This window comes from Mustela putorius, unplaced genomic scaffold (assembly GCF_011764305.1).
Source record: "Mustela putorius furo isolate JIRA1106 unplaced genomic scaffold, ASM1176430v1.1 tig00003898_pilon_pilon_pilon, whole genome shotgun sequence".
Classification (NCBI taxonomy): Eukaryota; Metazoa; Chordata; class Mammalia; order Carnivora; family Mustelidae; genus Mustela; species Mustela putorius.
In genome coordinates, this window is record NW_025422047.1 from 14,375,466 (window position 1) to 14,400,722 (window position 25,257).

At 37.2% G+C, this 25,257-nt stretch overlaps 1 protein-coding gene across 5 annotated transcripts in view; it reads right to left on the reverse strand.

The window, feature by feature from the left end:
- Positions 1-13,451, reverse strand: part of MYEF2 (myelin expression factor 2) — a 39,877-nt gene extending 26,426 nt beyond the window's left edge. For 3 of the 5 annotated variants that reach the window (XM_045067656.1, XM_045067654.1, XM_045067657.1), the window contains exons 1-5: positions 13,155-13,449; positions 6,149-6,357; positions 4,866-4,918; positions 3,645-3,652; positions 3,447-3,540 (exon numbers count right to left, since the gene is read on the reverse strand). In XM_045067656.1, coding sequence (XP_044923591.1) covers positions 3,447-3,540; positions 3,645-3,652; positions 4,866-4,918; positions 6,149-6,357; positions 13,155-13,315 — 525 coding nt within the window. In that variant the 5' untranslated portion in view covers positions 13,316-13,449. Of the gene's footprint in view, positions 1-3,446; positions 3,541-3,644; positions 3,653-4,865; positions 4,919-6,148; positions 6,358-13,154 lie in introns of all 5 variants that reach the window. The other 2 variants (XM_045067658.1, XM_045067655.1) reach the window with 2 other exon arrangements.
- Positions 13,452-25,257: the final 11,806 nt, after the last annotated feature.

Below are 25,257 nucleotides of genomic sequence, written 5' to 3' on the forward strand. Positions count from 1 at the left end.
AGCAGGCTCTTTGCTGAGCAGAGAGCCCGATGCAGGGCTCGATCCCAGGACCCTGAGATCATGACCTGAGCCAAAGGCAGAGGCTTTAACCCACTGAGCCACCCTGTCACCCCGAGATAGTCTACCTTTAAACAAAACTAAAAAAGCGAGTTTCAATGTACTTCTCACTCGTATCTCACTAGGTAGAATGCAAAAAACAAATCCACGTTAACACACTGTACACTATCATCTCCAATACCAAATGATAATGATAAATGTAACCAATCAATGCTACTCTGCTGGTCTCATTTTGGGGATACTAATAAAAAGAAAATTGGATAACCTTAAGAAATTCTCTAGGAAGGCTGGAAGAATAGAAGGTGGAAAAGTAAATGCAAGTATAAAGGTATACCAGCTTCCAAAGTATTTCTTCACCATGAAGAAATAAAAATACAAACATAAAGAAATAAATGTTTTGGAAAATGCTATAAAATTTTTAAGTTAATAATGCTTCGCATCTAACTAAAGCTTCAAAAACTTGTACAAATGCAAAATTTAGGATAGTGGTTACCTATGGGGAGAAGAGGAGGGGTAGGAGAGGTGCTTCATAAACCATTAAGATAGGCTGATTGTCCTTAACATTTTAAGAATAATAAAGCATATTCCTATATGTCTTTTTATATTTAATATGTATATAAATGTGTACACACAAAAATATATACATACACATAAAAATACATAAAACATATATAAAATACAATTTATCAGGGCGCCTGGGTGGCTCAGTGGGTTAAGCCTCTGCCTTTGGCTCAGGTCATGATCTCAGGGTCCTGGGATCGAGCCCTGCATTGGGCTCTCTGCGCAGTGGGGAGCCTGCTTTCCCCTCTCTCTCTGCCTCTCTGCCTACTTGCAATCTCTCTCTCTGTGTCAAATAAGTAAAATCTTAAAAAAAATAAAATAAAATACAATTTATCTAAAACAAATTAACCACTATATAACATGGTTTTTATGCCTCTTTCCCCTTGGATGAGAGCCTGCTGGTCACTACCAGCTATTGCTATTAGAGGGCCTATAAGCTTATAACTGCTACTAAGTCCCATTTAATATAATGAAAAAAACACAATTCCAATATCTGGGAAGGAATACCGGCAATTTATTTTTCCTTCCTGAGCTCAGCCACCCATCTATAAATTAGATATTCCTGGGAAACAAACCTTTATGATATTAATCTGAAAAAGCTAGCTGAATGAAGAATACCTCTTCACTTAGCTAGGCCAAACTCGGTTATTTTTCTCTCTTAAAAAAGTTTAAAACGCAAGTATCCTACATCAATTTGGATCACATTAACTCTATACTAGGGTCTCTGAAATATTACTAAGGATCTACGACATGCTAAAAAGGTAACACAAACAACATGGACTTGGCCTTTAGCATAAAAACCACCACATAAATGGCTGGCATAGACTACAATAGTAGTTTCCCTACTAATTCTCCACTTCCCAGTCAAAATGTTAAAAAAGAAAGAGGGCCCCTGGGTGGCTCAGTTGGTTAGGTGACTGCCTTCAGCTCTGGTCATGACCCTGAAGTCCCAGGAGTCCCTGGAGTCCCTGCTGGGCAGGGAGTCTGCTTCTCCCTCTGACCCTCCCCCTTCTCATGCTCTCTCTCTATCGTTCTCTCTCTCTCATTCTCTCTTCCTCTCAAATAAATAAAATCTTAATAAAAAAAGAAAAATAAAGAAATAAAGAATGAAATAACCCCCAGACTCAAACAGAAGTAGAATTCTGAAGCTGACTCCAATAAAGGGATTTGGGATACCTGTATTTTTTGGTGGCACAGCATTTCATCTTAAGCTATTAACACCTCATACTTAGGATCAAGAAATCAACAACCAGTAACATTCTCACCTCAGGCAGCAGTAACAATTATTATTACAGCTAACATTTACTATGTAGTTATTTCATATTTTGACTACTATGCTAAGAGTTCTATATAATAACATCACTATCATAGTAGCTAACATTTATCAAATGCTTTACATATATGAACTGAGTCCTTGTAAAATCATCACATAGCTTCTAATATTATTCCCATTTTAGTGATAAGGAAACAAAGAAATAGAGAGTAATTAAAGTTGGGGAATTTGTTAAGTAATTAAAGGTAAGTGATTTGCCCTAAATCACAGATTATCTGATACAAAAGCCTGACTTCTTTACCATGTTATCTCATTTAATCCTCATAAAAACCCTATTAGGTGAATACTATCAGTAGTGCTATTATAATCACTGAGGTTTAGAGTATAAGTAACATGCCTAGTCACAGAGTTAGAAAGTGATAAGAGTTGGGACTATACCATAGTCTATATGATAATACTAAATAGTTTATATGGTATACTAAACCAAATTAAACTGTGACCAACAGTAATGCTCTACTCCAATGACTTGCAACCTTGCAGGTGGAGACTATTCAGGGTCCTAAAGTACATTCTCAATTATTTATAATACAGAGTTTAGTAAAAATAAATCGTCTGTGACCAAACTATTCAGATAAGAGTAACAATATGAACTAAAGGAAGATATGAGAATGACTTCTATTCAAGCTAATCATTACCAAGGTCAATTAAACCTAAGTGTAAATAGTTTTTTATGTATCTTCTGATCATTCTTTTTTTTTTTTTTTTTTTTTTTTTTTTTAATCATTTATTTATTTATTTGACAGAGAGAGAGAGAGGGAGAGATCATAAGCAGGCAGAGAGGCAGGCAGAGAGAGGAGGAAGCAGGCTCCCTGCTGAGCAGAGAGCCCGATGCGGGGCCCGATCCCAGGATCCTGAGATCATGACCCGAGCCGAAGGCAGAGGCTTAACCCACTGAGCCACCCAGGCGCCCCCTGATCATTCTTTTTTCAAGAGATTCATGCTACTACAGTTCCTTTAGTACAAAGGGAATACCTCCACTTTAGAGGTTTCCAAGTTCCAGTTACAAATTTCACTAATAGATTCATAAGTTTTCTTAAATTTTAATCTGGTACAGTTTCAGGGTAATTTTAATTAAAAGTGAGTATTAATCTTACTCAAAGCCATTAGGTATTTGCATTATTAAGCAACCTTTTATTATTAACTGTAAGAATATCTGTTACATTTCTCAAATTAAGCAACACAATCTAAAAATTGAAAATGTCTATACCAAATTAAGTCAGCACCTAAAGTTCGCCATCTTGAAATATCTGAAAGTTTTTTTTATCATTTAGTTATTTATAATAACTTACAACAAATCAAATACATAAAAGTGCTTAAAGACAAATAGGAAACCATGTACAGGCAAAACTATCATCAAATATATAATGCCTTGATAAGCATCTATGCTAAAAAAAAAAAGTTGTAGTCAGAGAAATACATCCCCAAAGACAAAAATCAAAGAAAACGTGTCCTTATATTCAAAAGATTAAATTATTCCAAATATAAGAAATCTTACCTCTTTAATATTCAGGGGTCTTCCACTAAGATCATATTTGTTCATAGTTTCTAGTGCTTTCTTTACGAATTCTTCATCTTTGAATTCAACCACACTTAAGGAGGAAAAATTTATAGGAAATGTTTATTTACTAAGTTTACTTCCTTCCAATCAGAAGTTTAAATTTGACTTAAGATACTTTAAAAAAAAAATTCTTACCCACAACCCTATATCCAGGTAGATTGGTCAATATATGCAAAAGAAAAAAAAGTTTTAGATCAGTAGATGAAGTTAATGGCAGACTCTAATATTTAAGTCCATTAAAAGCAATCAATAATTACATTTTGTCTTTTACACTTCCAGAACATAATAGGCAAGTATCACAAATTTCCTGTCAATGTTTAAATCTATATTTAAGACGATAAAATCTAGCATTTAACAATCTTAAAGCAAATATTTATTTTTAGAGGCCTCTTCTTTAAATTAAAACTAAGTAATGTCATTGCACAAATTTAATCAAAAGTAACTGAAGGAAATAACTGAAGGTTTCAACATACCTATTCTTATATTGTTAAAAATATTTTCAAAAGATGTATGATGTACAAAGTTCATGTATACCTTTCAATTAAAATCAAAATAGGAAATAATTGCATTTTTAACTAAGTTCTCTTTACAGAAAACTGGCTGCATACAATTTAACAGCATCCAGTTTAAGTATGTAAAAGAAAATCACCTATGCTAAAGAAACAAATTCATAGAATCATTTTAAAATAATTATTTGTCATTATACTGTTTGAAGTGCCATTTGTATGTGATGACAAAGCTTTTCTCATGCACCAACTAGTTTTTGCAATATAATTTAACACTTTTAAAAGCTTTCCATTGTATTCTTCTGTGTATTGCTTTCTTGTTGCTAAAAATCAAAATAGTACGACTATCAACCAATTCCTTCTATGTCAATTTAATCATCAAAGTCATTCATACCAATTGGTCAGAGCCCTGCCTATTAACGTAGTCTTGCAGGCGACCAAATTAAGTTCTTCAATATAAGTTTCAAACATACATTCTGAATTAACACCTTTGAGCTATGGGCTTCTCATAGAACTCTTAGGGAAAATTATCAATTCAGTAACTTTTAAAATATCCTTGAAGACATCAAAACACAACAAAAAAAATCCTATATTAAAATCTGTTGGCTAAGAAAAAGCATTACCTTAGAGCATTAGAAAAGTGAATGCCCTTTATGAAACCCAGCCCTTCCAGGCAGCTAGTTTGGTCTGGATAAGTGTCAGAGTTGCTGGTATAAAGCCTCAAATCTTGCATAATAAAGTAAAACAAAATGAAACTTAAGTTTCCAAAAACTGGTACAAATATTATACAAAAAAGTAAACTGCTGAGGAACTTTTAAACCTCAAGCAGATTATTGCCCACAGCACTTACCCTTGATTTTCCTTCCGCATCCTTAAAGAGCTCCACGTATGTAACCTCACCAACTACATAAGACATACAAAAGGAAGATACCAAGAAACAATACATTTAAACACCAATATCTTGCTTTACTGCACACCTGTGCACAACTCTACAGAAAAGCACCTATTATTCACCAACAATCAAAACCAGACCAACATACCTCCTATCAATGGCTATATAAATTTAACTAATTTTCTGAAATGTACATCATCCACGTTCTCTAAAAAAAGCTAACAACCATATTAACCTAATTCATACTACAGATCATATTTTGGCCAGCATGATATAGTTGGTGAACAAATGCACATATACATACAAATGGTCCCTTAGCCTATCATATTAAAAACATCAACATTAACACTTTTCAAATAACTTTGGTCGCCTACACACAACAGCTGTTTTAAGGTGACTTTCTACCTGAATGTCTTCAATCATATTTGCCATCAGTAAACTAAATTTACAAGTCATGCTTCACAGCAAGCCACACACTTTCTAAATAAAGTCAATGAATAAAACCAATCAAATAGTTGTCACCTTACAACAGATACACCAATGCAAATTTTTTTTTATTTATTAGAAGAGATCAGCCTCAAAGCCAAGTACATAATTTGCAGGACTGTTGAAACTCAATTTTTCAAGAGATAACAAAGCTAACTTTTACAAGATCAAATATTAAAATTATTTTTCCCCAAAACCAACCATGTATATAAAATGAAGGTTTTCAGGTTTTTCTAAAAACAAAACTGCAACAGCAGTAACGCAATTTTAATATAGAACTGCAGAGACAGCATCATGGCATTCATGACAATGCAAACAAAATGAACTCCACAGCCAGATTCCAGACTCCACCAAGATAATAACAAGACAGCTTTTGGAAAAAAATAATCAGACCTTATTATTCATACTTTAACACGCTAAATGTATTGCTTAACTAATGCAATAGTCCTTTAAAAATCTATAAAAACTTCAACTAGACAAAGCAATCACTTTAACAAAATTCTTGGTGGCATGCATATGCTGGCTCACTACTATACCACTAAAATGGGAAAAAAAAAAAAAGAACTTCATTTATCCATAAGACTTTGTAATGAAATCATGTCAAGTGAAAGAGGAGGAAAAGAATTCATGTCAAGAAATAAACAAAATTCAATTTTTTGAGTCTGTGTGGCTCAGGGGAATAAAAAACGTTTGCTTAGTTCCCTCCCCTTTCTATATGAAGATTATCCAACAGTGGGTTTATCAGGGATGGTTACCTTTTTCTCTCATTAGATCTTTAATAGCTTGCCATTTCATATCATATGGAATGTTGCTAATGAAAACTCTGTTTCGATTTGGACCCTTCTTTTCTCCAGTGCCTGAATTCTTGTCTTTTGAATAAGGATGAAATCTATTAGCCTTCTTATTTCCTGAAGATTTTTCTTTTAATTCAGATTTATCTTCTTTGACTGATTCATCATTCTCCCTATGAATTAAAAACAAAACAAGAAGAAAACCTCAGTCATGTTTCTAATAATAGAAGCCTACATTACACAAATATTTTATATTTATCACTTCACTTCACAAAACTCTCCAGTAAGACCTTAGCAAAGCAGCTGGAGAGTCAGCTTGCTTGCTTTGAAATTACCCAGTGCCATTTCAAAGCAAGGATTTGGGCATCTTACCAAACTTCTCATTTAATAATCCTCTTTTTTCGCATATTAAATAGCTGCAGCATCCAGTCTCCCAGCTTCTCCCATTATACTACTTAATAAATATTATTAGAACCTAACAAGAGGGGAAAATGGGTGGTTTTATTCCTAGAATATATGTAACAGCCCTCTTTAAAGAAGTCCTAACTTTCCGAGCTTCAATCAAAACTCTATAAAGAATTAATCTGCAAAAGGATACCCTGAAAAAAGTTTATCTCTTCAAGATTAACAGTTTCTTCACATAACGTTTCTCCTCCTTGTTTAAAAACATAACTAAAATACACAGTTTTACTATCTATATATGCATACACTCCTACATTTCTTTAAATTTTTTCTATTCTCAATTTTGATCAATGTCATTAATTGGTCAGGTATTCTAATATTTTCATACTCAGTATTTCCTGTGTATTAACCTATAAACTAGGATAGGGTACTTCATAGAATCATGTAACTTTTACTGGTAGTTGTTACCTAGAAGGTGGGATGGAGTATGAGTGGAGATGGGAAGCAGTACATAGAGGCAACACAAATAAGAATTTTATAAATCTACTTTTTAATGAGAACCTAACTGGAAAAATATTTAATTTCTAAGACTGCAATCACAAGTGGGGGGTTTGAGAGGCAGGAAAAGAATAAATGAAACAAGATGGGATCCAGAGGGAGACAAACCATTAGGAGACTCTTAATCTCACAAAACAAACGGAGGGTTGCAGGGCAGGGAGAAGGTGGTGGGGTTATGGACACTAGGGAAGGTATGTGATATGCTGAGTCCTGTGAAGTGTGTAAACCTGGCAACTCACAGACATGTACCCCTGGAGCTAATAAAACATTGTATGTTAATTAAAAAATAAAAAATTATAAAAAAAAGACTGCAATCACAATGCAACTATATGATGGTACACACCAACCATCTATAACATGTAAATATATGCTTAAAGAAAACCTTATAGATAAAAATCTGGGTGTAGGGGTGCCTGGGTGGCTCAGTGGGTTAAGCCTCTGCCTTCGGCTCAGGTCATGATCCCAGGGGCCTGGGATCGAGTCCCGCATAGGGCTCTCTGCTCAGCAGGGAGCCTGCTTCTCCTCATCTCTCTCTCTGTCTGTCTCTCTACCTATTTGTGATCTCTCTCTCTGTCAAATAAATAAATAAAATCTTTTTAAAAAAAAAGAAAAAAAATCTGGGTATATATTACAAAAATATAATTTACTTTTCAAAAGTAATCTTTTTTTTACAGAATAAATAACAATAGGTTTCTTTTAAATCACTAATTACTCTAGTGAATCTAAAACTATTTAGTAAAACTTCAATTTAAAGTAATTTTCCATGAGGTGCCTGGGTGGCTCAGTTGGTTAAGCATCCAACTCTCGAGTTCGGCTCAGGTCATGATCTCAAAGCCCCGCATCTGGCTCTATATTGGGCATGGAACCCACTTAAGAATCTTTCTTTCCCTCTCCGTCTGCACCTCCCCATACATGCCACCCCTCCAACCCCCCCCCCGTTATCTCTCTCCCCTCTCTAAAAAAATATAAACAAACAGATAAATAATTTTCCACAAACACATACTAATAAAAATCTCTGGGAATGACATTCAAAATCCAAATCTTTTAAAGCTTCTTCACTTAGTCCAACAACCAACCAGGATTCATAATGCAGGCTCTAATTTATCTTCTAAGTCAAGTAACTGTGGGAATCTATACACTGCAGTGCTCCACACACACCTAATGTGGTCATTTGTTCCTTACTATACTAAGCTTTTTAGGTACTACTTTCCTGAGCAGGTAAGAGCACAGCCATAAATAAATTATGTAAAACTGTAAGAACAAAAACTCTCTGCATTGGTATGAGCAGCATCTAGCACTGTGACTGCACATAATATGTCACTCAATAAATATTAATTTTTGAATGCATGAACAGTCAATTAAGAACCCATCCTAATAGGAGCACAGATGGTGCTGCTGTCTGCCAGAAAAACTGCTAAAATCAAGGAAGAGACATTAAGGGCCAAACTTGCTCTGCCAGCCTTTTCAGACCTCGACAGGAGCACCTTTCCGGTCAAACATCTCTCACCAGAAATGGCAGAGCCTATAAGTGGTCTTACAACTGTCCAACTCCACCAAGTACCTATCTGTCTGAATAGTGTGCCACTTCTGAAAATGGCAGGAAGCAGCCAAAAGGTACAGAGGCCTTTTCTCTGGTTTCTGAGTACAACAGATACAAGAATTCTTCTTTTTAATTCCCCAAGGAACCCATTTACATAGTAGGCTGAATTAAGTGAATGGCTTTAAAATAAGTCTGTTCAGGTAACCCGACAACTATATAGTCGCTAGCTCAATACGCCTTCTCCTACCTATTTTCTTTCTTTCTTTTTTTTTTTTTTTTAAGATTTTATTTATTTATTTGACAGAGAGAGATCACAAGTAGATAGAGAGAGAGGCAGGCAGAGAGAGAGAGAGGGAAGCAGGCTCCCTGCTGAGCAGAGAGCCCGATATGGGACTCGATCCCAGGACCCTGAGATCGTGACCTGAGCCGAAGGCAGCAGCTTAACCCACTGAGCCACCCAGGCGCCCTCCTACCTATTTTCTTCCTGGATGGAATCAATTATGAAAATGGCACAAAGTTCTAAAATACTATGTTGTTCTATTCTTACATGAATGTTGTGTTTGCTGACAACAATCTGATAATTCCATTAAAAAGCAGTATTATAGGGACACCTGGGTGGCTCAGTTGTTTAAGCAACTGCCTTTGGCTCAGGTCATGTTCCCAGAGTCCCAGGATTGAGCCCTACATCTGGCTCCCAGCTCGACAGGAGTCTGCTTCTCCCTCTGACCTTCTCCCCTTTCATGCTCTCTCTCACCATCTCTCTTTCAAATAAATAAATCAAATCTTTTTTTTAAAAAAAGCAATTATTGTGTAGGGTAGGATATCTTCTCTAAAATATTTATTCCAACAATGATAAGACAGAGCAATTTCTTCAAGTTTTCAACAATTAGCAGATATTAAAGATACTGTTACACTGCTCATCTATAATGCATAAATTATCTATGGAATGCAGATCAGTTTAGTGGCTAGAGGTATGGTCTGATTATTAAGAAACTAAGATATAGGGGCGCCTGGGTGTCTCAGTGGGTTAAGCCTCTGCCTTCAGCTCAGGTCATGATTTCAGGGTCCTGGGATCTCTGCTCAGCAGGGAACCTGCTTCCCTGCCTTCTCTCTCTGACTGCCTCTCTGCCTGCTTGTGATCTCTGTCTGTCAAATAAATAACTAAAATCTTAAAAAAAAAAAAAAAAAGAAACTAAGATATAATTATTCAATTCCTAAACTCTTTTTATGCCATAAATACATCATGGAATAGACAATTAAGATACATGTGAAAACTCTCATCAGAGAAACAACACTACATAATATCAGATATTGGCACTAGATCTTGAATTCCATGTAATAATGCTCAAACTATTCATTTAAACAAACTCTCTTCTTAATGTACTTGAGATAAAGACTGTGACTATTTTAAATCACTAACAGGTTATCTACTCTTAAGATGGAATTATGCCTACCCAAATTATAATATAAATATCTGAAAAATCAATATTCAACACCAAACAAGGAAAATAGTTTTAATTTTAAAAACAGTGCTATAGTATGCAATCTAAAATTAAGCACAGGGGCACCTAGGTGGCTCAGTGGGTTAAGGCCTCTACCTTCAGCTCAGGTCATGATCCCAGGGTCCTGGAATCGAGCCCCCTATCAGGCTCTCTGCTCAGCAGGGAGCCTGCTTCCCCCTCTCTCTCTGCCTGCCTCTCTGCCTACTTGTGATCTCTGTCAAATAAATAAATAAAATATACAAATAAAATTAAGCACAGTTCCATTCTTTACTACCAATATGGTTAAAAAAAAAATACTACACTTCAAACACTTCACCTTGCTTCAATGCTTAATATTTCATACAATATTTTATACCCTAATATAACTCTCAATCTCTATATACGGTTTTACCTAAGGACACAGAAATAATAGAGTTGTAACAATACTGCTATTTTACCTCCTAGTCACTTAAGAAAAGGAGAACTGGTATACCATTTTGACATAAACAAAAAGACTAAACCTAGGAAAACATCTTTAACTTCTTGTCAAAAGATGTGAATATGCCCACAAAGTCCTTGTGCATATGTTTCATGATCATAAAAGTTCACATCTGCATTTCTTAAACAAATATACTAGGCCTTTTAAAGCGTAAGGCCTAGGGGCGCCTGGGTGGCTCAGGTCATGATCTCAGGGCTCTGGAATGGAGCCCCATGTCTGGTTCTCTGCTCAGCAAGGAGCCTGCTTCCCCTTGCCTCTCTGCCTACTTGTGATCTCTCTGTCAAGTAAATAAATAAACTCTTTCAAAAAATAAATAAGTAAAGCGTAAGGCCTTGGGGATACAAAGATGAATAAAACACAGGGGTTTCCATCCTCAATGACTATGGATTAACCTCAGAAAAGTCATTTCAATCTTGGTAAGTGGCACTCTGTTCACTTCTAAGTAAGGCAATATTTGGTAATTTTTATAATCTGTGAATCCTTATCCTTAAAAATGTATGGTAATCAACTCCAGGATTGTGGTTTGGATTGTTAAGTACACATACAGTAATCAACTCAAGGGTTTTGTGTTGGATTATTAACTACTCCAGTTGGTTCTTGGAGTTAAAGAAAAAAAAAGGTTTTTTTTAGGTTGACGCAGGTAAATGTCCCTAGTTACTCAGTATGAGTGACCCATGCTGGACCACTATACGGTTCTTATGGAATTGACAGTACAAGAAACCCTTGAGAATAAATTTGCATCTTTACTCAACTTCTGAGAAAAGAGGAAGGGCGAGAGATGAATTATAAGCAATATGAAAAAATCTTCATTTGTATTTACTAGTAACATTCCCTAATTTCTTCACTTTATAGTCTCCTCATCTTCAGTTAGAAGTGAGATTCTTTCCTACCTCTGTCCTCTCCTATCCAGGTAAACCAAAATGAGACATTAAAAGAGATTAAAGACTTGGGAGGTTTAGATACCAGCTTTATCTGTACTGACACTATTATACTAATCATACCCAAGTATAGTAGGGCTTCTTTCTGTAATTCAAGGCTGTACCTTTTGTTCAGCAGGCAAGCCCATGTTTAGATATAAACAAAAAGCACATATTTTATATTTAGCATTCCAATGCTTTTATTTCGAATTTATGATGCCAAATTCCAGACAGCCAACAATTTTGGCAGGCATGGTATAAAGTGATCACTTTCCCTCAGCCCAGTTACTGAGGTGCGCCACTTTGCACCTAGCAACAAATTCCACTGAGGTTGAATCTCTTATACCTACATCTCTATTCTACCTAGAAGATGCCACTTGTGCTATTCAAACCCAACTAAGAACAAGAGTGTCATAGCTGAGCTGGGAGAGCTACCTCATCTGCACTCAACCCCTACACAAACTAGTCCAGGTCTGCCCCTATGGCTTCAAACATTTTATACAAAAGTAAAGAACATTTCTCTTCCCTATTTTAGTGTGACCATATGTTCACTGCCTTCTACTCTGAAGCATAACTGAGAGAAGGAAAAGGATGTTTGGGCTAAATTATTAACATACTTTCAACTTCAAGTTTAAAGAGCTGAGCACATGCAAAGGAATGCCTGATTCATATCCCCTACATAACAAGAACAATGGGAAGCATGGTATTTTCTTATAACTAGAAATTATGGATTCGAGCTAACTAAATTCTTTATAAGCCCTGATGACTGGGGCAATCTTAGAAGTAGTGGGTTTTCTTCAATTAAAAAACAAAATCTTATTTTACCAACTTACCAAAATTAAGAATAAACCATCACACGATGAGTTCTTAAAAAAAGAACCTGCATGACTTAGAAACATTTGCGGGGTCGGGAGTGGGAGGGGAGCAAGACACCACGCGCCTTTTCCCTTTCAGAATAACCTCCTACCAATTCAAGAATAACACAATGGATTCAGTCTAACAGCACACTATTAAACTTCCTCTTGGTATGTATCAGTTCAGAAATTAATATATCCTTTGGAAAGCCACAGTAAACACTGAACTTCTAAAGCTCAGAATAAGGCCAGGAGAAGGGGCAATATTCCTTTGAAATACGTTCTCTGTAGTTAAGAGGAAATGTCCGATGATGTCATCCCTAGATACTCCCTAGTGATGAACACTAACTACAGTACTGGGCTTTAAAAGGGGGACCATTTTCCTGCAGACCGTGGTGGCCGCGGAGCTTTGCTCAAAGGTTCTCCAGCTGAAGTCTGAGAAGAAGGGGTGACCCGCAGTCTCGGGAGGATCAACAGGGGAGGGGCGTCGGCCCCGGGCTCGCACCCCGGCTCCCCCGGCACCGTGCGGGAGGGTAAGGCCTGGGAGCCGCCCGGCTTGCACCTGCTCCTCCCGCCGCCCACGGCCCTGGGGCGGTTATCCTTCACCGAGGCCCAGGCCGGCTTCGACCCCCCCCCCCACACACACACACACGCCCGCCCGCCACAGGCCGACTCCCCACCCCCCACCTCGCCCCGGTCCCCGGAGAAAAAGACAATACATTTTAACGCCATTGGAGCTGCTGCTGTGTTGCGGCGGCTGCTTCTCCGGCTCCGGCGGGTGCGGTTCTCGCCGCGGCTCGCCCGGCTGCTCCACGGGCTGCTGATGCGGACTGTCGTCGCCAGCGGCCCGAAGCACCTCGGGCTTGTCGGCGTCCGCCATCCCGCTCCCGCTGCCTCCGCCTCCCCCTCAGCCGCCTGCGCTGAGGGGCTCCGAGCGCTACAATGGCGGCGGCCGCGAAAGCGGTAACGGATCCCGATTTGAAAAGGCCCCGAGCGCTCAGTTGCCCGGATCTCGCGAGAACCGGTCGGAGCTGGGAGACTGGGAGAGGGTGTGAGCCTGATGTGGGGGGTGGGAGTGGAGGGGTAGGGGGGAGGGATGGGGTGGCGGCGGGTCAGGGCTGCCATTGCTGCGGTCCGCCCTGCCTCAGCCCGGGGAGGTCTTGACTTGTCCAGAATCCCCCGGTGGGGCCTTGTTCTGACCACCAGCCTGCCTGTCGCTTGGCACCCAATGGGGTCTTCGCTTACAGAAGTCGGCTCTGAGTGCTAGAAATCCCTAGAGCTCTGAAACCCAGACTATGCAATTCATCCCTGGTAGGGGCAGTTTAAATTAAAGAGGCACATACCACTTTGCATCTTTAAAGACTTCTGCAAATCTTCAGACTCTCCTTAGAAATCCTTTGAATAATGCAAATAAATCACTTGCCACTTGAATGCCTAGGCACCCTGTGGACATTCAATAAATAGTTATTGATGACAGGTTGCAATTCACCAAAATGAATAGCTTTGAATTTCTTTGAATTCTGGTTTTTCTTAAGAAGGAGGCTTTCCTTTAGAACTGGGCTATCAGCTTACAAAAAGAAGACTGAAGTTTTTGAATTCTCTGGGCAGCCAACAATGAGGAGAATCTATAATTTTAATAAGAAATCTTCTAGAATGGCTGATAATGGACATTTTGGTTTGGAGTTCTGTTTATTTTATGTTGATGAAAATTATATTTGAAGCAGTTAATAGGTTTTCAAACAAATTTAATTACCATGTGGAGTTTTAAAATATAGTCAGGTTTTTCCCCCTAAATATGAAAAAGTAACCCGTTAAACTTAATCAACTCCTAACTCCTGAGTACTGTAATAATATTTCACATTTAAATAACCTTTGTCAGCCGAAAAGTTTAAAGACTTTCCCAAAAGAAGCTAACACATGGTTTACATGCTTTGCAGACTATCACACACAGATTAGTGGTAAAGTGGTAGTTAGAAACTAATATTCAAGAAATACATAATTTCCTCATTTTCCCCCGTTCTTTGGCATTTTAATTATGTAGATTTCTGCCCTTAACCAAAAAAATACCTTGGAACAGAAGAGTTGCACTACTTCATCAAACATACACACATTAAAAAATCGGAACAGTCTTGGTCCTGAGCAATACAGTTGGTAAAATACTACTGTTTTGGGTGCTATTGACATTATTTCATAAACACAACACATGCTGTTGTAGTTGCTTCATGAATTCCTTATCTTTAGTCAATCCCAAAACTCAGCATTTGGAATAGCAGAAAGGCATTGAATTCTGACATAGAAAACCTGGGTTTGAACCCCAGCTCTGCCACTTCTGCCTGTTACTCCTTGGGCAGGTCACTTAACTTCTCAATCTTTCTGTAATAAATAAGGAGGATTAAGGTGAGAATTAAAAGAAAACACTTTATGTAGGGCAAAATGCTATATGAATATAAAGTAGTATTAGAATTCCTTATCTCTCCAGGCTGAGCAGGGTTTTAGTCAAAGAGAAGTCAGGTGATTTTTCCATAGAACTGAACTATAAGTAATTTCAAACATTGATCACCCTCTATTATTCTTTTGCTATAGTTGACTTTAATGTTGAAAACATAATCCAGCTGTCCCTAATACAGGATATTCTTGCAAAATCTTTCAATAGATGGAATTTAATATTTTTAAGAGAACTTTATGCTTAAAACAAAGTAGTAAGCACATGAGGAATATGAAAATGCATATAACACTGTTGGGGAGAACATTTATAAAAAGTATTATTTGAGTGCTAAAGCAGAGATAAATGTGAAGCATAATTAAAAATTTATTTATAAAAAATTTTATTTACCAAGAGACTGATCTGCTTGGTGTAGTGTGTTAATTAAAATATTCCATTAAAATATTTTTGTTGACTGCTGAGCTTTTTTGGTACCCCTTAAAATGTTGTGCCTAAAACAAATATTTCCCTTACTGTAACTTAGTCCTGGCCCTAATAAATGCAACAAAGGGGAGAGGCTACTTTCTGAAGAGGGATTGGTGAGCATTTCATGGAAGAGCTGGATCTTTAAAAGATGAAGAGAATTGGGGCAGCTTCTAATGAGAAAATAATTAATACTACTGCATTAGATTGCTCTATGATGTTTCCTTCCTCTCATGTTATCAATATTATAATTACCTTAGCTAAATCTGTAAAAATAAAAAATCGTTATTAACATTCTATTACTACATTCTATTTCTCTATTGTCCTTCCTTCCCTCCACTGTTTTTTTTTAAGTCTATGTATACATACTGAAAAATTCTTGAGTAATGCTTTAGTTTTTATCTTCTCACAATTCCCACTGCAAATGTTATTATTTGCAATTGCAGAAAATGTATAACTGGTACAACATCACATAACCACTTAGTTGGGGTGTGTGTGTGTGTGTGTGTGAAGGGAGGGGTAGATTGAAAGAGGCCATTATACATATCTGGAAATTTAAGCCTAAAATTCCAAAATATTTTCAATCAATACTTTAATGTGTGTGTTATTTAGGAATTGTGTTCACCTGCTAGTAATAAAGACTAGAAATAATTGTGTCTTCAAAAAAATAGAAGTTACTACTTTCTTAAGTAAAAGTGGTGCAGAAGTAGGCATCACAGAGCAGGTATGGTCATCATGGGCGAAGGTTCCTTCTAAATCTTGCACCATCCTTGTGTGTGGCTTCCAATGTTATGGCCCAAAATGGCTACTGGAGATCTAGGCATCTTGAACTCACTGGAGGCCAGAAGTAGTTCAGAAAAGGGGGATCCTATCTAGAAGTCTCAAATGTTATGCCCCAATAATGGGTCCATGATTAAAGGAGCAAGACTGATAGAAAGTGAAGGTCAAGCAAAGCTTTATTTCACGCCAAGCATCAAGAATCTGACTGAACGTTTGGGGACGCACCTCTTACAAGACATGCGACCCTTCTCTGTTTCACAGTCTAGCTTTTAAGGGCAAAGGCCATGCTGTCAGGTCTGGCCGCGCACAGGTGACTAATGAGATTGTAACACACACAGGAAACTCCACAGTGATGCTAGGTGACCAATTGAGTTACAATTTACCCTAGTAGACATTTGACCCAGCCTATCACCTTGTTTGGGATTGGCACCCAAAAGGCTCCCAAAGGGCGGGGCCCATACTCCTTGGTAACCAGGGAGACAGTATGCATCCCCCCACTGATCTGATGTCTCCACCTGGCCTGACCCACCCTTGTATCTGGGCTTTGTTACCTGGAGCTGGTTTCCGGCCTTGTTCCCTGGGGGAAGGGGAGCCGGACAGTTTAACTTTAATGAAAGCCTCTTGCTAAGTAGGTCCTTACATCAAACAACACTTCCATCATGGGTCAAAACTTAGTAATATGACACACTCAGCTATAAGGGAGGTGGGCAAATAATTTCCCAGTTGGGTTCACTGCCCAGGGTTGTGTTTCCAAAGAAGAGAATGGAGTGTCAATTTAATATGATAATCCTTTTAATTTGTTTTAACAGTACAAACAGTACAGCATGATTTTTTTTTTACGATTTTATTTATTTATTTGACAGACAGATCACAAGCAGGCAGAGAGGCAGGCAGAGAGAGAGGAAGGGAAGCAGGCTTTCCGTGGAGCAGAGAGCCTGATGCGGGGCTCGATCCCATGACCCTGAGACCATGACCTGAGCCGAAGGCAGAGGCTTTAACCTACTGAGCCACCCAGGCGCCCCAGTACAGTATGATTTTTAAGTCAATTTACTTGGCTTTGTAAAATTAAATGGCTGAATTTGGAGCCACTAAGTTTCCACACTTTTAAAGAATTGAAACCCAAAAAGGAATTTATAACTTCAGGAAATACCATGGGTTGTATCTGAGATCCATATATATTTCCTTTTCTCATCATGGAAGTTCATTGTATGATGAAAAAGTGGATGCCAGTTATTGTCATTAGAAAAAGTGTGGGGAAAAGTATGGTTTATTCTGACAATGAACTGGTTATATTTCTCTCTCTCTTCTCTCCCCTCTCTCTCATTGTTTCTCTCTCTCTCCTCCCACATTCCCTCATTCTATTGCTCTGCTTAATTTAGGAATCTAATTTTTCACATTTAGCATTCTAAAAATACATCCTAAGGAAAGGTCTCCACCAACTAAATGAATCTTGGAATTAAGGCAATTATCTGAATAATCCAGGCAGAAATCCCACGTTCACCTCAATTATTCAAATAACTCAGATAATACAAAGGGTTTTGCTTGAATTCCTTGGGTAACTGATTCATTTTTCAACTTTACAATGCCAGGGTCATCACCCAATCACAAATTTACTTTTGATTTTTATAAGCAATATTTGGACATTTTTTTCCTTGAAGACTAAAGACTCCTATAACTCCTATACATTTACTTGTCTCAATTTTTGTCCACTTTCTAATTTCTTAAATCATCCTGCTTTTTCCTCAATCTCACCCCAGTAACTCCATTAAAAGGTGGCTCAGAAGAGCCAATTTCTAAGGTTTCTGCCCTGCTTTTCTGCCTATAGGCTTAGTTGCTCCCTCTTCTTTTTTTTTTAAGATTTTATTTATTTGACAGAGAGAGATCACAAGTAGGCAGAGAGGCAGGCAGAGAGAGAGAGGAGGAAGCAGGCTCCCCACTGAGCAGAGAGCCCGATGCGGGACTCGATCCTAGGACCCTGAGATCATGACCTGAGCCGAAGGCAGCGGCTTAACCCACTGAGCCACCCAGGTGCCCTGCTCCCTCTTCTTTAATAATCCAATGAACTGGGCTTCCTCTGTCCAAGGCAATGAGTATTGTATGGTAATATTATTTTAATTATTTTAAGTTTAGTCCTAATCTAAAGAATACTAATGAAAATGATTATAACAAATATTGTTTTTCATTTAAATAATTACTTTTTTTAGAACTATTATTCTCAGTTTTCAACTACAACATTTGGAAGAGAAAATAGATTTCTTACAGTGATGAATAAGATTCAATCCATATGTTTCCCCACATATTTGAAGATAATCCTATAAATCGTGGTGATAGAGATAATAACTAACATAATCCATATTCCTCTTCTTGTTTGATAATAGAAATTGATTTAAGGTGACTATGAAAATTGATAAAAGTCCCTATTCCCTAGTCTCACTTATAGCTCTCCATGACCAAGTAACTCTGTTCTGACTAGGAAAATATAAGCAGAAAGGTTGTGAGGACCGAACAGGAGGTTCCTTAGAAAGAACTGACTTAATTGGAAGAATGGACTTTTTTGTCCTCCCTTGCTGCCTGCTGCTGGCTGGCTTTAAATGAAAAAATGATGTCTATAGCAGTAGCAACCATGTTTGACCATAAAGTAATTTTGTGATTGGAAACTAAGTGCTAAGGATGATGGAACTTGAAAATAGACTAATAAGAAAAAAAAAAAAGAAAGAAAATAGACTAATAGATTAATCAGCCCATCCTTAGATAGCCACAGTAACAACCTTCACATTCCCACCCAAAACTGTTGTCAAAAGGAGGAAATAAATTTCTATCCTAATTAAATTGCTACTATTTGGAGTCTTCTTCTTCTATACAGCTAAACTTAATCCTGATGATCAGTATTTTTATAGAAATGACTGAGTTACTTTAATAGTTTCTTCTACACTGCGGTCACACAACACTACTTTTAAAAATGTTTTTTTCTGAAGACATCATTTACATTGGTTTTTGTTTGCTCCTTTGCTTTATGGTTTAGAACACTATAAATTACCTATATGGTATTCATTCTCCCTTTTTTCCTTACTGACAGAACCACGGTTTTGGTTAAACTAGCAATGTGCCCAGCTAAAATCCTGGGAGTGGCTTTGGAACACAACTCTACCTAAGAAGCTGTAAGGAGAAATACACTGGGGATTCCAGGGGGTCTTTCTTAACAAGTTATTTGCCTTCTTTCTTTCCTGTGAGGCTAGAGGGTAGAGTATCCCTTTGGAAACCTTGAGAGAATAGGAATGAGAACAAAACCCACAGCTAAGGATGACAGATCAGAAAAACAGGGGACTGAAACACTTAGGATCTTACAGAGCCATTGTAAAACTCCCAGCCTGCCTATACTCACTCAAACTTCTTATTTGGGGAGAAAAATAACTTCCTTTACCTTAGACATTGTTGTTGGATTTCTGTTACCTCAGTTTCATGAAACTGAACAGAATTCAAAAATCCTACCCTCTTACTACCTTTTGTAACAAAGGACACACCATTCCTGATGGCTGCTTATGAGCCTAGTTCATCAGAAGCAATGGTTTTTGGTAGTATACAAATGTGGTACATTTTTTCATAGTGTATTACAGAATGGTAGGCTGGAGTGATTTCATGTCATTACATTTCTATTCACAAACTAAACATGCTAAAAATATTAACCAATATCCAACCAAACATGGTAGATAGTTCATGTAAGTTTTAATGCAGAAAGACTGAGGTTTACACAATAATTAGGGCTGGTGAAAAAAAAGGTCTAGGAGCTACTGCTAGAATTTGAAAAATTGGGAAGAGCAGGAATCATGGAGAATCTATCACCAGTGAGCCCTATGCCTATAGGAGAAAGTTAAGTCTCAGAGCTTACTAACACCCCAAAACTGCTGGTGTAACACCTCACCTGCCACTTGCTGATAACTATAAGTTTAGTGAGATTAAAGATTTCTTTTTCTTTCCCCCCCATCTTAAATTTTAAACCAGTGCCTCTCATTGGTATAATTTACATTGAACTACTGCAGGCTACAGAATCTGAGATGTCTCATAAAGGAGATGGGGCTGGGTATCAGTTAATCATATTTGGCACAGTGTCTAGGCCATTTAGTATATATTCTGAGGTACACCAAAACAAAAGAGAGAATTACGATGTCCATTTTTTCATTCATCAGTTCATTCATTGTATCTGTGAAATTTAGGAATGTCTGTGCCTCTAAATAAGGTTAAATATGTAAAAATACTTAGAGCAATGTTACTGGTTTTTTTAACTTTTTTTTTAAAAGATTTTATTTATTTGACAGACATGGATCACAAGCAGGCAGATAGGTGGGGGCGGGGGGGCAGAATAGGGGGAAAGCAGGCTCCCTGCTGAGCAGAGAACCAGATGCAGGGCTCCATCCCAAGGTCCTGGGATCAAGACCTGAGCCGAAGGCAGGGGCTTAACCCACTGAGCCACCCAGGCGCCCCAGCAATGTTACTCTTTTGACTACATCAACAAATCTCAATTGTGAGTGCTTTGAGCTATCCTTCAGATTTTTAAGGAAACTGCATGGTAGTACTGTTAAGGTCATTGTTCTGATAGTCCCAAAGTCATTGAGGAAATTTAGGTGTACATAAATTTCCATTTACTTCAACCTAGATTTCCACATATAGACTCTTAATATTTCTGGAAGCCAGTGTCAAAAATATTTCTGAAAAATCATACCTCATTCTTCCCAACGGTTTATTGCTTTGAGTATCATCTAAGAACAGTTAACTAAGAACTACTATATAGATTATATAAAAATTATAAAATTAATCAGTCCTCATAACATTAGGTTTATATTTTCTCCTTAGAATTTTCATACTTTCAAGTGTCCCCTTGTGCTCTACTCACTAACTTGAACTTATTTTACTGATTTTTAGGTAGTATTGAAAGATAGGGTCCCTATGTAGGCCTTTCTAGTTAACGTCTATAGTTGCCTAAAGTGATTAAACACTCATACAGTTTAGTTTTACTTAGAATATGAGAAGTGTGAGTTTTACTTGTCTAGCTTAGTTGTAGAAATCTGATATCAATTATACAAGTGCTTCTTCTTTAACAATGCACACATTCCTGGAGGGAGTTGGGGGGAAAAATTCCTGTTCTAAAAAATTATCCCCGGAAAATAACTAGCCACTTAAAAAAGTAAAAAGACAGACTGGGATAAGATCTTTGCAAAACACATATATGATAAAGAACACTTATCCAAAATATTCAAAACTCAATGATAAGAAAGCAACAACCCAATTAAAAACTAAAAAAAAGATCTGAACAGACACCTCACCAAAGAAGATACAAAGAGGGAAAATAAGCATAAGATGTTCCAAATCTTATATCATTAGAGAATTGAAAATTAAAACAATGAGATATGATGATTAATGGTTAGAATCCAAACATTGACAATACCAAATGCTGGTCATGAACTTTACTCTCATTCATTGCTGGTAAGAATGCAAAATGGTATAGTCACTTGGAAGGACAGTATGGAGGTTTCTTACAAAGCTAAACATAGTCTTAGCATTCAACCCAGCAATCGAACTCTTGGGTTATTTACCAAAATGAATTTATGTCCACACATGTACATGAACATTTATAGCATCTTTATTCATAATTTTCAAAAATTGGAAGCAACCAAGCTGTCCTTCAATAAGTGAATGGCTGAACTGTGGTATAACCATGCAGTGAAACGTTGTTAGGCAATAAAAAGAAATGAGGGCGTCTGGGTGGCTCAGTCAGTTAAGCATCTGCCTTCAGCTCAGGTCATGATCCCAGGGTCCAGGAATCGAGTCCTGCATCAGGCTCCTTGCTCAGCATGGAGTCTGCTTTTCCCTCTCCCTCTGTTTCTCCCCCAGCTTGTGCTCTCTCGTGCTTAATCTGTCCTTCTCTCTCAAATAAATAATATTTTTTAAAAAAAAGAAATGAGGGATCAAATCATGAAAAGTCAGGAGGGAAACTTAAATGCAAATTGCTAAGTGAAAAAAGCTGTCCTGAAAAAGTAACAGTCTATATGACTCCGTATATACAATTCTGGAAAAGAAAAACTATAGAAACAGTAGAAAGATCAATAGTTTCCAGGGGTTCGTGCTGCAGGTGGGTGGAAGGGAGGGGAGAAAATAAGTAAGTGGGGCACCAGATATTTAAAGAAGTAAAACTATTATAATACTATAATGGTGGATGGGTAACATTAAACATTTGTCAAAACCCATAGAACTGAAACACAAAGAGGAACTCTAAACTATGGACTTTAGTTAATAATAATGTATCGATATTGGTTTACCAATTGTACCAAATGCACCACATGCAATATGTTAATATGTTATATGCAATATGTTAATGCAATATGTTAATAGTAGATGAAATTGTAGGGCAAGGGGAGAAGAGGCATTTGGGAACTTGCTGTACTTTCTGATCCATTTTTCTGTAATACTAAAACTTCTCTAAAAAATAAAGCCCACTTGGGATGCCTGGGTGGCTCAGTCAGTTAAGCATCAGACTTCATTTTGGCTCAGGTTATGATCTCAGGGTTGTGAGATTGAGCTGCACCCGGGCTGTGCTGGGTGTGGAGCCTGCTTAAGATTCTTTCTCTCCCTCTGCCCCCATCCCAGAAAAAAAATTAAAATTAAAAATAAAGCCCACTCAATTAAAAAAAACTGAAAATATTTAGGAGAAAAAAATCACATTGGGGGGAAAATGTAAAACCCGTTCATCTTCACAGCCTGAACACCACAAAAAACATTTACAAAAAATGAAAATCTAACATAGTTAAAAATATACATTACAATATAACTAGAACCTCACAAGAAAATTTTTAGTTAGGAAAGAATGATAGAAAAAGTGTAAAGAAAGTTTGAATTATGAATATAGGGACCAATGCACAAAGACCAGGAAAAACTGATATGTATGCATTTACAAGACAGAGCACATGGCCAGACTGAGCCAACAGTAAGAAGGAGTGAAATGGGCATGTGTATAGGACTGCTTTCCTCCACAGTTCACTGCATTCAGCTGTGTTAATGTAGACTTGGGTTCAAGCCGCTTTCACTTGATAGTCAAGCCCTAACATTTGGAGGAAAACTGTATATAAATCAATTGATTTCCACATGCTATTGACATACTTATTTGCCAATTATGTATTAACTGATTCATAGTACTGACACATGCACTGCAGCAAAATAAACTCCTTCTGTTTCTTTGTTTCTTTAACCCAGTAAAATAAACCAATTTAATATATTATACCGTGGTTATTGCTCACACATTTATGGAGATTGTGCCCAAGGTATCCTTTCATACTCATTAGATTCAACAGTAAATATAGTAGAGCGCTTCAAGTATACTTTAAATGAAACAATTTAAGGCTTATGGGCTATAAATTAAAGCCAATTAAATGAAACTTCATTCAAATAGATCACTCTGAACTGAAGCATTTAGCACATTTTTTTCTTTGCAGAAAAGTTTACCAGCAAAACATAACATCTCATTTCCAAGGGTGCTCATCAAACAGAGCAGCATTAGATCATTATCCACACTGAAGTGTCATCATGCTCAATTCACTTATGAGTCCAGTTACTTTAGATAATTTCTTCACTGTTGACAAAAATCCCACAGTCATTTTCTAATCAAATCTAATCATCCTATTATTGTACTCTCTAATCTTTTTTTTTTTTTTAACGTATGTAAAATCGGGAGAGGACTACCTAATTTTTATTTTATTTTATTTATTTATTTGACAGACAGAGATCACAAGTAGGCAGAGAGGCAGGCAGAGAGAGAGGAGGAAGCAGGCTCCCTGCTGAGCAGAGAGCCTGATGCAGGGCTTGATCCCAGGACCCTGAGATCATGACCTGAGCCGAAGGCAGAGGCTTAACCCACTGAGCCACCCAGGCACCCCTGTACTCTCTAATCTTATGTCAGCATATTCAGCATTGGCTATTCTCTAGAGATCAGATGGTAAAATGACCTAGAGGAAGAACTCCAAGGAAAGAAAATAGAAAACTAATAGGATGGTTAAAACAAAAAAAGTATAGGACTTTAAGCCAGTCAACACTAAGTTACAAGACTGAGAACAAGACCATGGACCATTCATTTTTGCTGAGGTTTTTAGATTGTTCCTTGAATTACTTTGGGATAATAGAAATGGACTTCCAAGCCCCCTGAATGCTCTAAGCTGTGAGCAGAATTTTTTTTAGGTAGAGGTCATGTATTTCTTATGGTATTTTCAATCAATCTTAACACTCAAAAAAAATTAAAACCACTCACATGAGAAAAGGGCATGGCTAGATAAAAATGACACTAGAATAGGTAAGAATGTACGTTTAAAGATAAAAGGGACTTTTGGATATAGCTAATTATTGCCTACCATCTAAAGCCAAATAAGCATTGGATTAATTTTTTAGTGTTTATAGCAAAAATAATTTATATTTGTCTTTAATACATTTTTTAGAGTTCAGTAGTTGAGAAAATAGCAATACTTCAAATAAAAAGACCCAGCTATATTAAGACATTTTAGTTTAGAAAGAATAATCAAACTTCAACCAGACAAGATGTAGGTTTCCACAAAAAGCTGAAGGTAACATGTTGGCCTAATAAGTTCAAGAGATGATCTCACCATAGAAAACATGAGCGCAAGAATTCAGCTGGAGCCAGGGTAGCAAGAATTCACAGCAAGGAAAATTTCCCTCTGAAAAGTATCCTGAGCCAGCTTGTTAGAAGAAATTCTTGATTTTAGTTCCTTTGTTGCACTATTATTTTAATGTATGTTCATAAAAGTGGGGCTGTCATGTTCCTTAAATTTCTATAGTTGCCACATCTTCTAGGAAGTTGGATAATCAACACTTCTGCAAGTCCTACTCATACAAAGGATACTATTTAGCATATAGACAGAGAAACAAAGTGTTTTAAAACAAACCTGATCTATAGTCATCTAAGTTAAAATTTCTTCCACTAGCTTAACATTTATGTAGTCATAATAAATTATATGTTTATCTTCATAGCTAACTATATGATTTTTTCTATATTTTAGTGTCTTATTAAAAATAAACTTTTAGAACAACTAGCTATATATACCCACACAGTAGTCAACATTTTTGGCCAAAAAGCAGAAAAA